The 13828-nt window shown below is 32.8% G+C and overlaps 1 protein-coding gene across 3 annotated transcripts; it reads left to right on the top strand.

The window, feature by feature from the left end:
* Positions 1-3576: 3576 nt before the first annotated feature.
* LOC141658952 (ent-kaurenoic acid oxidase-like) lies at positions 3577-13248 on the top strand. 3 transcript variants are annotated; one of them, XM_074465669.1, is made up of 9 exons: positions 3577-3841; positions 5544-5871; positions 6176-6325; positions 6467-6724; positions 7507-7590; positions 9151-9229; positions 10370-10476; positions 11145-11263; positions 12795-13248. In XM_074465669.1, exons 1-9 carry the CDS (start codon positions 3603-3605, stop codon positions 12883-12885), a joined length of 1455 nt encoding a protein of 484 aa, XP_074321770.1. In that variant the 5' UTR covers positions 3577-3602; the 3' UTR covers positions 12886-13248. The 3 variants fall into 3 exon arrangements, with proteins under 3 accessions (XP_074321770.1, XP_074321771.1, XP_074321772.1); XM_074465670.1 differs by lacking the exon at positions 7507-7590; XM_074465671.1 differs by lacking the exons at positions 10370-10476; positions 11145-11263 and having other exon boundaries at positions 12795-12887.
* The last annotated feature ends 580 nt before the right edge of the window (positions 13249-13828 follow it).

The raw sequence follows: 13828 nt of genomic DNA, 5'->3' as shown, positions 1-13828 counted from the left end.
ATTAATATACATGTGAGGTTATTATGCTATTGTATCAAAGAATTGACGAAAACAAACGAAAACAAAACAAATAAACGAATTACAGAGGACGGAGGAAGAAGAAAAAGAAGCGAGAATCTGCGGCCTCACGAAGAGGCGCAGCAGGTACTGCGCTCCTTCGAAGAGGCGCAGCAACTGCTGCGTCTTTTCTCGACGTCTGTATACTGGAAATCCGTAAAAAGAGGTTTTAAACAAGGCTTTAGAAATCGGTTTTAATTGGTATTTTCGACATAAACCTTACATTAGTGATACAAAAAAGTAAATACAATAATAAAAGAGAGAATTTACACCCTCAGACTTACATGTTGACGAAACGAGAAGGACTAAGATATCGATTAGTGATGCTCGACGCGAATGTAACGAAAGTGCCCTCGTAAGAGGAAAACGATTAGATTAATTAAGTTGATTATGGTGGAGTTGGTCAAATTGGTCGGTCATGCAAACGAGGCTGGTACTCAGAAGGATCCGAGCTTACGTGGTCGAATATTCAAGCACGTAGACGCCAAAAAGTAAGAACAAAGGTCTAGAATGCAAAGGGAGAAGAGAAGGGCGGACACTCGCGTGAGAAATATGAGGAGCGAAGGCTCCTATTTATACAAATCACGTGAAGGAATTAGGGTTTCGGAGACTCTTTGGAAGCGAATCTCGGAAAGATATGAAAAAGATACGAGAATTACGCAGAAAAGGACCTGGGAAGAGGCGCATCAGCCACTGCGTCTCTTGGAAGAGGCGCGACACTGCCGCGCGTCTGTTCCCAAGTGGTTTCCTCCTGCGGAAGAAAGATTTCCGTGTTTAAGTTATGGTAGGACGGAATAATTTGGTTTTCCTTAATACCTTATGTGAATATTACGGGAAATTGTTTACCAAAGGATGAAAATTATGAAATATGGAATAGAAATATCCGGAACATTCCAGAACATTCTGACTCGGGATTTAACGGTTATCAGAAAATGAAGACGGTTTTAGGCCCGGACTCCAAATGTACTCTAATTATCACAAAACGACCGTATCGGCACGTAGATGACAACTAAGAGGTAGACATTAATATTTGAGCAATCACTTGACGATAATCTTACGAATTGTCACAAATCGTTCCGCGTACCAAACATGCGGCCCAATCATCACCGGGTGATTTGCGAGAGGTGCAAAAATGAGGTATCTACATCATATATTTCGAAAAAATAGGCATCGTTTTTAATACTCAATTGCCCCCCGTCTCCACCCTCCCCCCACACAATGATCCACATTCAACACCCATTTAATATAAGCACATGCATAGCAGCGCGACTATTGAAATGACAAACTACGAACTACTCGTATTATTATTGAAGAAATAAGAGTACACTTACTATTCAGACATGCAAACGTTTTAAATGTTGCGTACCAATTCTCTATTCCATTTTCATGCGTCATGTTGTATTTTTATCACCTTTCCTTTTGACAATCATCCTTCATCATCAATTAAAAGATTAAGCAAATTATGTTAAACCGAATAATGCGTAAGAAATTGGACACGATAGTGGGCCAAAGGATCCACTATCGTTAAGTATATATTCCTTCCAATTTTTTTTACATCTTTCCATTTCCTTTTTTGGAGACAAAGTTAGAAAATTTTGACCATGAGTAAGTCTTACTTAAAACGGGTCGGATTTTAAGACGGGTCGTTGTGTGAGAGGAAATGGGTAGAGGGGACAAAGGTGGGACCCCCATGTGCCTCTCCACTCACCCTAAATGGGTATTTTGTGAGGGAATATGGTATCCGTCTTATTAATAAGACGGATACCTTGGTCTGAAATAAGAATTGGGGTTTGACCATAAATAGGCGGAGAAATAGTAAACATTAATATGTAAAACTAAAATATTTAATTTTAACGTCAAAATTCTTCCACAGAAATATTATTTCCGACCAAGAAATACATATGTGTGTCGTAAAGAGCGATCAAAATGGTGTCTTGAAAACCGTGAAAAGCAAATGAGAAGATAAGAAAAGATGGAAGGGAGTAATGGAGTATATGAATTGAATTTAACTTGTCCTTATGAAGATGATAGAGAGTGTACCTCACTTATGTAGGGCTAAGAAGTTTCGATCTTATACTCAATTTGCTATAAATGTAGTTCATTATTTGATAAAGTGATCTATATTTTCCTAGATGAATGTATGTGACTCGCTTTAGGGATTCTAGTCATTTTCGCAAATCCTATCATACCATGAAGTACAAAAAACGTGCTTTTATGTAATTTTTAGGCAAAAAATGACCTACATACGGAGGATAATGACTTTTTGAACGTAGGATCTAAACCTAATGTCCTTTGTATTTCACAGGATGAGGCAAGTGCCTCTCTTTACGGGTTAAAGTGGCTAAGTTGGTTGGACTTGGAGGTGCTCGGCCACCTCGCCATTTTTTGTGAGGTTTTCAATTTAAAAAATGTTGAATAAAAAGCGTTAAAATTTATTTTTGATCCAATTTATAACCCTAACCCTTCTATGACTCGTATAACACTACATGCATTTAACCCGACCCGTTTATTACCCAACCCATTAAACAAGTTTAGTAATTAGTAGTGGTCATTTTCACAAATCCCTATTGCAACCTGATTGCCATAGTTCCCATTAATCACAAAAAAACGTGCGTTTATATAGTTTTTAGAATTTTTTGATTAATTGACTTTATTTAACAAATTAATTGGGGATTTAGGGTCCCTTTTAAACTATTTTCTCTCAATGTCCACGTCATACTTTCATTTTTTTTCCCCAATTTTTATAGAAAGACGCAAAGTTTGTTAGCGGCTCACTTACTTCTCCATCTCTCTTAAAGTTGCAGCCTATTCTAGAAATTAACAACAAATGAAACCGCTAAGTTTGTTAATGGCTTAACTATTTCTCCATCTTTTTTGAAGTTGCAGCATATTCTAGACAAGAACGACATAAGTCGTTAAGTTCTTCACCGCCTTACCTATTTCTCTATTTTTCATAAATTTACGAAATTGATCATCTGAAAAATGACAAGGAGATAAGCCGCTAAGGACACTGACAGTTTTCTATAAAAACTGGGGAAAATAAAATAAAAGTGATGACGGGACCTATTGGGGCAAAATAGTTTGAAACAGACCCTAAATCCCCAATTAATTTGCTATATAACGCCAATTACCCAAAAAAATTCGACTCCCTCCGTGCTGGTCATTTATTGTCCTTTGGTTTTGGCACAAAGACCAAGGAAAGAAGAGAGGAACAATTACTAAATGACATATGGATGAAATTGAGTGTGAATGACCAATTTGTTCATCAAAATGTAATTCTAAAATAGAAAGGACAACAATTCACTGAGACACTCCAAAATGAAAAATGACAATAAATGACCGGGACAGAGGGAGTAGTTTTTAGGGCAGGAACCAACATGACCACTAGGTTCTAGGTTTCCTACGTCACTGCATGTGTATCAATGTGCCTATAAATACAGTCTTTACAAACTTTCATGAGAAGGCATATTAAGAACAGTTAGCAACAAATAATAATAATAATAATAATAATAATAATAATAATAAAAAATAATAAAGTAATAAGTATGGAGATTAATATGGTGTACGTGATTCATTCCTTACTATGGCCATTAATAGCATGTCTATTTTGGTGGTGGAATGAGATATGGTATGCAACCCCCGTTAGGGCTAGGTGTAAGTCATTGAACGCTAAGTTACCACCAGGTCACTTAGGGATCCCTATTTTTGGGGAATACTTCACTTTTTTATGGTACTTTCATTTCCTCCGTCGTCCTGACCGTTACATCACCTCCAAAATGGATAAGTAAGTTGCTAAATACTATGGAGTAGTCCAGTAAAATATACCCCCTCTCATTCACTTGAATCACACTATTCAAATAAGATATTACTCACGTATATTCAATTAATGGTATAATCTCAGTAAATGAGTGAGTGTATACAATTTTTTTTTCTCCGAATATAGTGTACTACGTAATGAGTAATTAGAAATTACTCGGTATTCTTTACGGCATAAAATTTTTTAACACTTTCGAAAAATTTCGAAGAAATTTGTAGACAAAGGCTCCTTGTGTTTCTTAACTCTCATCCGTTGGTCTATTTGTTTTAAGATTAAACAGGTCAAATATACTTATTAGGGGGACAAGTGTTTAGTTAGCCCCTCACCATTTTTCTTCTTTTCAATCTATATATTTGACTCGTTTTAAGTTTAACACAAATATATATGTTCGTCTTAAATAAAAATCCGTGCTTTTTCATGAGAGTTATAACATATCTTGATTTTAACTTCTTCCCATGGGCGGCCCATACTTAGAGCAATTCGGCCCGCGGCACCGGGGCCCAACATGGTTGGGGCCTTATCTGGTACCCACGTCATTATATTAAATTTGATTGTTCATTAATATTAGTTGGGCTTCCTTTGGTATAGTGGTAGCTACTTACATAGCCTTTGCATGACGTCCACGGATCAATTTCCCTTGCTGTCGTTTTTACATCATCTTTTTTGTTGTTCTCACTTAATATCTTTCCTCTTCTTTATTACTTACTTTAAATTAAACATTTTGGTTTCATTCTTTCTTTTAATCTCTCTAATGCTTCTCATTTATAAATTCAAAAAAATCATCTGCATGAAGTTAATCAACCAATAATTGAGTGAGACGGTCTCATACTGCGAGATTCTCCTTATTATGTAAATTACAACTCATCTATAAAAATTGAATGAATATTTTTAAATAGAAATAGACCGCCTCAGGGTATAAGACCGTCTTGATCTATAAGTTATGTTAACAGTCTAACACCATTAATCAAATTTTTCCGTATACCTTATTTTTTAAAATTAATCTATGAAACAAATTATCTAAATGGAATAAGTGAAGAAATGGAGGGAATATATGTTTTACGAGAAATAGAACAATACAAGCTCCTTCAAAAAAAAAACAATACAAGCACGATTAAAATTTATGATTAAAATCAACACAATAACGTGCTTTTTTGTATTCATAGTATTCGAGATTTTGAATACTGCGCCTCCTCATATATTAAAGATCTCATATGTTCTTGTAAATATAAAAAAAAAATACGAGATATTCATCGAAAGGGCCTCCATCTAATATTTGGAACAAGGCCTCAACATTCCATTGGCCGCCCCTGCTTCTTCCTAGGAAATTTATGATAAAAATTACTCAATATGTCGAACAATAAGGTCATAAAGTCCTCTGTTAAGGAGGATAAATAAATGATATTCCCTCTGTCTCGGTCATTTGTTGTCATTTTTCATATTGGGGTGTCTCAGTCATTTGTACGTTGTACTTTCTATTTTAAGAATGAACTTCATAAGCAATTTGATCATTCACACTCAATTTGTTCCACTTGTCATTTAGTAATTGGCTAATTCCTCTTTCATTGGTTTTTGTGCCAAAAATCAAAGGACAACAATTGACCGAGACGAAAGGAGTATTTACGTACCCAATGTTTCGACGTATTTTGACATATAACTTTGAAAATTATAGGTACGGGAGGAATAATGTAGGGGCATACACAACATTCTTGTACGGATCTCCAGCCATAATAGCATGCTCACCATCACTTTGCAAAAAAATATTAACAGCAACAACGGGATTTAAACAAGGTTGGCCCTCAAGTGAAGTATTAGGACCTCATTCAGTAATAACTATTCATGGATCACGTCATCAACACATCAAGGGCCTCCTTGCAAGTGAGTTCAACCACCGTGATGCCCTTACTCGGGTTGCACTACAATTCCAGCCTTGTATCGTAGCTGCTCTAGAGTCATGGTTTCAAATGGGTCGAATAAATACCTTCTATCAAATAAAAAGGGTAAGTTAATAAGTATTGTTTCGTAAAACACTTCCATCTTCCCAAACAGTTCTTTATGAGGCACAAGAATCAATGATATGAGAAATGACTTGCTTAAAGAGATAATCCTAATTGGTACATGTGAAATATTGATAACTTATACATGCTTAACATGAAATCGTAAAGAAAATTTTGAGACACCCAATTCAAATAAGAAAAGCGTGAAGAGAACTGATCGGGACCTAATTATTAAATTATACTCTGTAATATATAAGATCATATGACAGTTTGAATTTGTCCTTGTACATGAAATAAAATTAAATAGGTAGCACTGGAGTTTATGGGAAGATACATGGGTGGTCTGGAATTAGGTCCCGAGATAAATGATCTTGAGAACTTATTCTCAACTGTGAATGAAGGGGTTAGAGCTCAGCCATGGAACTTCCCTGGAACGCCTTTCCGCCATGCCCTCCAGGTTTTTTTCATAAAGATTATAAAAAATTTGCGACATGATTAGGATTGAATGGAATAGTTATTACGAAAATAATATGGTTTATTTATGATTTCTTCTTTATTATTACATTAAAATCGATGGTCTTTCCTTTGTTAAATATAGTGTCGAAAGAAGCTTACTGAGAAACTGACAGTGGAATTGATGAAGAAGAAAAGAGAAGGTAAGAAAATGGGGGCAACAAGTGATATGATGGATAGGTTGATGCAAAGTAAGGATAAAGAAGGGAGACATTTAAGTAATGAGGAGGTGGTAGATAATGTTTTGAGCAACATTGCCATAAGTTATATTGGTATCGCTTATCCTGTTACTTGGTGCATGTACTTTCTGGCCAAGAATCCTCATGTTCTTCAAAAACTTCGGGTAATTTAAATCTTTACTGAATAATTGCTTATTATTTGCATTGGTATAAAATTTAACAATGCTTATTATTTGCATTAAAACAACACAAATGCTCGTATTAATTAGCTAGTTTATACTAGTATTATGTTAAAACACTTTCTAATTTACCAAAATCTCCGACTTTTCAAACCTGTTTTAATAACATTCTTAAGTTATGATATGGATGATTGCCTACAAGCGTCTTGAAATTTGTGTGTTATAATTACCAATTTTATACAAGAGTTAATGTACTGGTGAATTGATGTCAACGTTTCCAATTATATTTATATGTATAAATTCATTATGTGATTGAAAATACAATCAAACTTTAAAGAAATTTTCACTTACTATGTCGACTTGACATATATTAATTTTCCTCGACTACGGAGTAATCGGAAACTAGGAGTTTCATTGGTATGTCCACCAATCACGATTTAATTATGTACCATTATTCGGACGATAAAATGAAGATAAATATGGCTATAAATTACAAATAATCTTGAGTAATATCTTCATATGGTTGAGGTTATTGGGCTAAAATGAAATTCATATACAGTTTTTTTTCTAAGTTAATCTTTCATTTTGACCTTTTATATAAAAAGATTACTTTAACAAGAAAAGACAAAATGATGTTAAAAAAACAAAATGAGATTACGAAATTTACCACAAATTTTAGTATTTCTATGTTAACTAATTTGTTCAAATCCTAGACCAATCACATTATTTAACATATTATATTGATGATATCAAATATCGGAATATAGGAAGAGAATATGGAAATGGCTAGGGAGAAAAATGGTGTTGCCGTGACCTACGAAGATTTCCCGAAACTGAAATACACAAACAAGGTGCGGAATATACGAGTTATCCTTGCCCGTTTGCTAATTTTGTGATTGTTATAGCTATGTTTTTTTCTTAACGATATATCCAAATTATAATCTCATTCAAGTTATTAACAACACAGTTTGAATAGGAGACTTTTAAGTTAATCGAGAACATAGTTTAACATCTTAAATCAATTCATTCTTCGACTCTACGAGAATTTGTTATATACTTATATATAAAAAGCCGATCATATTTCCTACATTATTTTGGCAATAGATACATTTCGACTCATTTTCCATTATTGATTTTCGGGCCAAAAATAAAGTTAAATGAAGTTAAACAAATGTCCCCGTTAAGGGAGTACGTAGTTCATAGCTTACATAAATGAAAAACAAGTATTTAATGTCAAATTAAGAATTACGAAAGGGGAATCTACGCAGATTTCCAGTCACTTACTAATTAGATACGCGTAACGGGAAAGTAGCAAATAACCCTCAAAGATTTACTCATATGTGCAAATCAACCCCATAACTTTCAATATGTGCAAATAAGCCTCAAATGTTTCACATTTGGCGCAATTTACCTTCTTTTAATTTATTTATCTAATATTGAATGTAATACTCCCTTTCTTATTTAATTCCCATTTAATTTCTCTCATTTTTTGTAAGAAATTTGGTCAATGGACCAATCTAGATTCTAGCCTTACCACACTCCTTTACTCTTAAACCCAATTTTCTTTCTTCTTAGCCTCTCAGGCATGTTGCACTACTCCTGCTACGTTACCTCCTCCCACGTGAACCTCCACCACCACCTATGGCGTCTCTCTCTCTACAATTCACCACAGCGACACAACCCAGGTTCACTAACGCACCACCATGACCGCACTACGTCGATTCACCGCACATGCCATCTAGCACCATCGACACCATATTTGCCGAGGAAAGGGATTCGTGGATGGATTAAGAGGATTCATTGGTGAGGGATGATGTTATTCGCGTGGTTGGGATCATTTTCGACAAGAATGGGGGTGATGGTCAGCGAGGGTGGTCGGGGGTAGAGTATTGCAAACTTGCTTCGTTGAACTAAACTTAGGTTTGTGGTGGTCGGGATATGTGGTGAAGATCGATCTTGGCCTGGTTGTCGGAATAAGGCAGGTGGTGGTGTGCTGGTGTGGTTATAAGAAGAGGGTAATTTTGGGTTTTTACAAATTAACAATAATGTATGTGAAAGTATATTATTGACTAATTGTGTTAATTCAATTTTCATGTTTTAATATTACATATTTTTTATGAGCGAATTGAATTGCTCCAAAACATAATGTTATGTGGCTTATTTGCACATATTGTAAGTCATGGGTGATTTGCACATATGAGTAAACTTTTGGGGGTTTTGCTATTTTCCCGATACGCGTAATTAGTTCTATCATTTTAGGAAATATAAATTTATAAAAAATTTATATACATATGTTCTGTATTAACCAAACAACCTATCATTTAATGTAATTTATGTGAATTAAATATTTTTGTTAATATAAGATAACGTACACAATGCATTATATGCAATCATAATGCAACAATTTGCAGGTTGTGGAAGAAACTATTAGAATGGCTAGCATTTCTGGCTTTATATTCAAGAAAGCTACTGAAGACATAAAATTTGAAGGTGCGTCCACAATCTTTAACTAATACATGCCAACGTGTCACACTTCAACCACATATATGAAAATATAATAGATAGATTCTGATTAAAGCGGCTCACTATTCAAGCTCAGCTTATATGGTACAACTAACTCGAACCTAAAAATATTAAATATTTTTAAGTTTCAATTTTCCGTATAGGGTCACTTTTTACATCATGCAATACTTGGCAAAATTGTAGTTCACAAACTATTGTTCCCTTTGTTAATCTTGTTCATTAATTTAGGTTTTTTTCTCATAAAACTTAACTAAAGTCATTGAAAGAACTTTTCAAATAACCTAAGTGATTCGCATGCACCCTGAATACTTTAAGTGTGAACTCATATTACTTTGGAGTTAAGACAATCCTAAATCCTTACAACCTCTTATGGAGCAAGACATTTATTTGTCTTTTTATGAGAAACTTACTTTTAAAACCTTCAACCTTGATATACCGTCAATTCAGCATCTTTATCATTATCATTATCATCATCATCATCATCATCATCATCATCATCATCATCATCATCATCATAGTACTTAAGATGGCCCCTCCAATCCAACAACAATGCTAATTTTATGCCAAAAAGTAATATTTTGATGAGTTTGAAAATGAATAATAATTTAAAATAGTTACGTGAAAGAAAACTGATGATATTGAAGAGAAAAGAAATGGAGAGAAAGGATCTGAACTCACTCAACATATATGATCAATGTTCTCTGAATTTGCTTGTAGAAGAATTTTTCGCTCCAAAACTGTATTGAAATAATATTTTTTATTAAAGGCAAACATATCATTTAAAAACAACGAATATATTAAAAACACGTGACTACGTGTACACATTAAGGCAGTCTTGACGTACGTAGTGGCGCAAAAAAAAAAAGAGAAAGTCCTGCACAGGATGAGGCTCAATACATCGTACCTAATTTACATCGTCTTGCTAAGCTATTTCGATTTCAGGTCATAATCATTTTTTATTTATCTTTGTTTAAAAATAAATTCTTATAGAATAAAAAAAAGATAAATAATTGACGAGGATAAAGCAAGTAATATATAAGATAATTTCATCAAAATAAAATAATGGTAATACTAGAGAAATGACTGGAAAAATTGATCTCTATATAGGTTATTTGATACCAAAAGGGTGGAATGTACTAGTGTGGCTAAGGTTCCTTCACATCGATCCATCAAATTTTGAGGATCCTTTGACTTTCAATCCAGACAGATGGGACGTATGTCACTCTTACTCCTCAAATATTTATATATATAACAGCTTTTACTACTTTAGTCTCACTATAGGGTTTGTTTATAAGTCTTTATATTTTCCATTACATAATAGTAAAATCGATAATAAACCTAATCATAAATTAAACAATTAGATGTAGTCTAAATGAGACATGAACAATTAAACTTATTGTCATAGTGATAGCATGTACTCATTTTCAAATTTTTTGATAAATTTATTTAATGCTTTGTTATACTCTCTTTTGTTATAATTATTCATCTATTTGTTCTATAAAAATTATTTATTATTTATATTTAAAGAATGTTTAATGACTAATTGACGTCCATTTGTATTTTGTTTCACCTGTTATTTTATAACAATAACAATAATTAGCCTTCTCTTTCTTTCTTAATTTTATGTCCAGTAAAGATAGATAAATGATTGAAACAATTAGAATATGTTATTGGTTTTAAGACAAATTTTTACTTTTAATTTTATATAAAAAAAATCGATGATATCAATATTGTCACTTTAATGTGACAATATTTACTTGTAAACTATGACTTTTAAAGATTAAAATTAATTTTCTCCAAAATCTACAGTGGTTGTATAAAAACAAAAACAAAATAAAGAGTATTATTTAATAGTAAAAATACTACTAATTGTACTTGGCAGTCTCTTCCAAAATATGGAACATATCTCCCTTTCGGAGGAGGAGCAAGAACTTGTCCCGGAAGTACGATGGCTCGTCTCATTACAGTTATTTTTCTCCACCACTTGGCTATTGGATATAGGTAACATTTTCCGCCCTTTTGACCAAGAAATAAAAAATAAATTTTAGTTTAGTTTTATCTAGTTTATAAAGTTATGCTGGTTCTTAATTATCTTTCGATAAATGTCATCTATATATGTTGCATAAGCTCTAATTTCAACACAAACACCAACAACTAAAATAAGAGATAATGATATGATAAAACTTATGATATCAAAACTTATTTATTCAGTAGGTCGATGATACCACCAGTTGTACGTATTACCACCAGTTGAAATACACGACTGGTGGTATGCTGTTTGAGATTTATAATAGAGTTTTTGAGATTAGTGTAAAGTTAATGAGCTTTATTGTAATGTTTTTGACGTCCTTTACATAAGTATTGAGCTTAAAAATTAATAAAGAAACTCAAAAACAATACATATAAGCTCAATACATATAACCTAAAAACTTTCATACACAAAAAAGATACACACAAACTCAATTAAATTTCCGATGGTTATACAATACTATTGTACACCTGGTGGTGTATTCCTAATTACCGGATTTATGAGGTTCGCCTCAAATTCAAGGACTAATTCCTTTCCTAAATTCAAATTATTTTAAATATCTCGTTCTCTTAACTAAATAAAAACAACAATGTAAGTTGTAAAATGATTGGGGCAACTAAACACTATAGTCGTACTAACTGATACAAGCAATAATACTTCAATTAATATGTTCTCTAACAATAGCAGCTTGGATAAAATTACGAACTCAATGATTGAGTAACAATTATACTAAATGAAAGGAGTGGCGATCGACTTGTTATAATTTTTTTTTTTTAAATACTTTGCAAAAACAAAATATCAGACTTATATGATGCTCATGAAAAGGGAATGTTAATAAGTAGTGTTGAAACTTATAAGGGAAAGTTTTATCACCTTATGATCCTATCCGACTTGAATTATCCAAACTTATCAGGAATCTTTATAAATCATGAAATAATTTTTTCATACCCTACTTAACTAATAAAAGGGAAAATACATATTATATGTATAAACTGAAAATGTATTTTGGTAAGAAAAATATACTCGTATAAGATTACAGAATTTCTTTTTGTTAAGACTTCTCCTATCTTGTATCACGTTCACGTTCACCATGTGACAATCTCACTATCACACATGTTCATTAGGCATGACCACAACAATACTAGCTACATACACCATTCTTTACATTAATTTTATATTTATGCTTAACCGTCGTCTAAAGATCAAAAGATAACTATTAAGGGAACCGCCAACCCACATTACCTCATAAAAAAAATGTTTGTTATCATCGAAACAATACCAAAACTGAAAACACATAATTACATTTTGTGTCATTTAGATCGTAATTATGTGAAATACAATAATCTTATTAGTTATAGAGTAGTTAACATTTAACAATATAGATATGTTCTTATTTTTTAACCTTTTTCAAATTTATTGGTTACACCTAGAATAACTTTTATTTGTTTTTACTTTTTTTTTTTTACAAATTGGGTTTTGATGTACTATTGTCAAAATAAACAGGTGGGAATTAGCAAATCCTGACATGCTAATAATATACCTTTCCCATCCTGTACCAGCCGACGGTGTTGAAGTTTCCTTTAGCAAGATATAATGCTGATAATAAGCACGGAGTATATCAATTATCTTTTTCTTATTATGTATTAATGACTTATGTATGTTTCCATATTTAATCCATGTTGCATGTATGTATATGGGCCTATGATGACATGTCATCAAGCTACTTCTTCACGATGCTCCTGAATTACCTACTGCATGGTAGATCTCTACTTCGCTGAGGCAGTATTATTTGGACTGAATTAGTTTGCTTTCGCCGAAACAATGTATTCTTTTTTACCATATATTTTACCCTTTCACTTGTGCTTCTAGTAGGTAAGGTTTAAAAATAAACTTTATATTATATGAAGATGATTGTAAACATTATGGAAAATATTCTACTATTTTGCATTCTTTTTAATTTCTCTCTTGTGAAATTTTTGTAGAAATTTTATGAAAATTTGTATGATGAAATTCCCAGGCTCTGTTCATGAGATCAAATTAAGAAATCAGTTTTTTTTTTTTGTACATATCGCTAAACCAATAACTATGTCAAACGTGCAATTCCCAAGTTCTAATCATGGGAATCATGTCAAAATTTTAATGATCCCATGCTAATCACATCATTTACTTTATGGTGTAAGCAAGATAAAAAATTACATTTTATTTTCCATTGTACAATCAATTTTTTTCAAACAAATTATCATTTTATTTCATTGAGAAATGAAATTACAGATTTTGCAAAAGTTAACACGCTAAAAGACTACAATCCAAACAATAGCCACCTATTTACAAATACTATCAACTATTTGTTCATACAAACAAGTATTAGAATACAATAGCATCCTAACTGACACTATGAATTTAATTCTTCTGACAATAGAAGCAGGATGTGTGATTCTTTGGTTGAATATCTTGACATTCCTTTCTACCCAAATCTGATGTACAGTTGCTGCCAAAGAGGTTTGAAACCAGGCTGCTTTCCGCTTTTTCCTGCTACC

Source organism: Silene latifolia, chromosome 6 (assembly GCF_048544455.1).
Source record: "Silene latifolia isolate original U9 population chromosome 6, ASM4854445v1, whole genome shotgun sequence".
Lineage (NCBI taxonomy): Eukaryota > Viridiplantae > Streptophyta > Magnoliopsida > Caryophyllales > Caryophyllaceae > Silene > Silene latifolia.
This window is presented reverse-complemented; position numbering and strand designations above follow the sequence as displayed.

What these genes read in the sequence shown, in the direction of transcription:
- LOC141658952 (XM_074465669.1), top strand. Translation starts at nt 3,603, where the DNA reads ATGGAGATTAATATGGTGTACGTGATTCATTCCTTACTATGGCCATTA. An exon ending in CCTTCTATCAAATAAAAAGG is followed by an intron (nt 5,872 to 6,175) that starts GTAAGTTAATAA and finishes AAAATTAAATAG; the next exon opens with GTAGCACTGGAGTTTATGGG. An exon ending in TGAAGACATAAAATTTGAAG is followed by an intron (nt 9,230 to 10,369) that starts GTGCGTCCACAA and finishes ATCTCTATATAG; the next exon opens with GTTATTTGATACCAAAAGGG.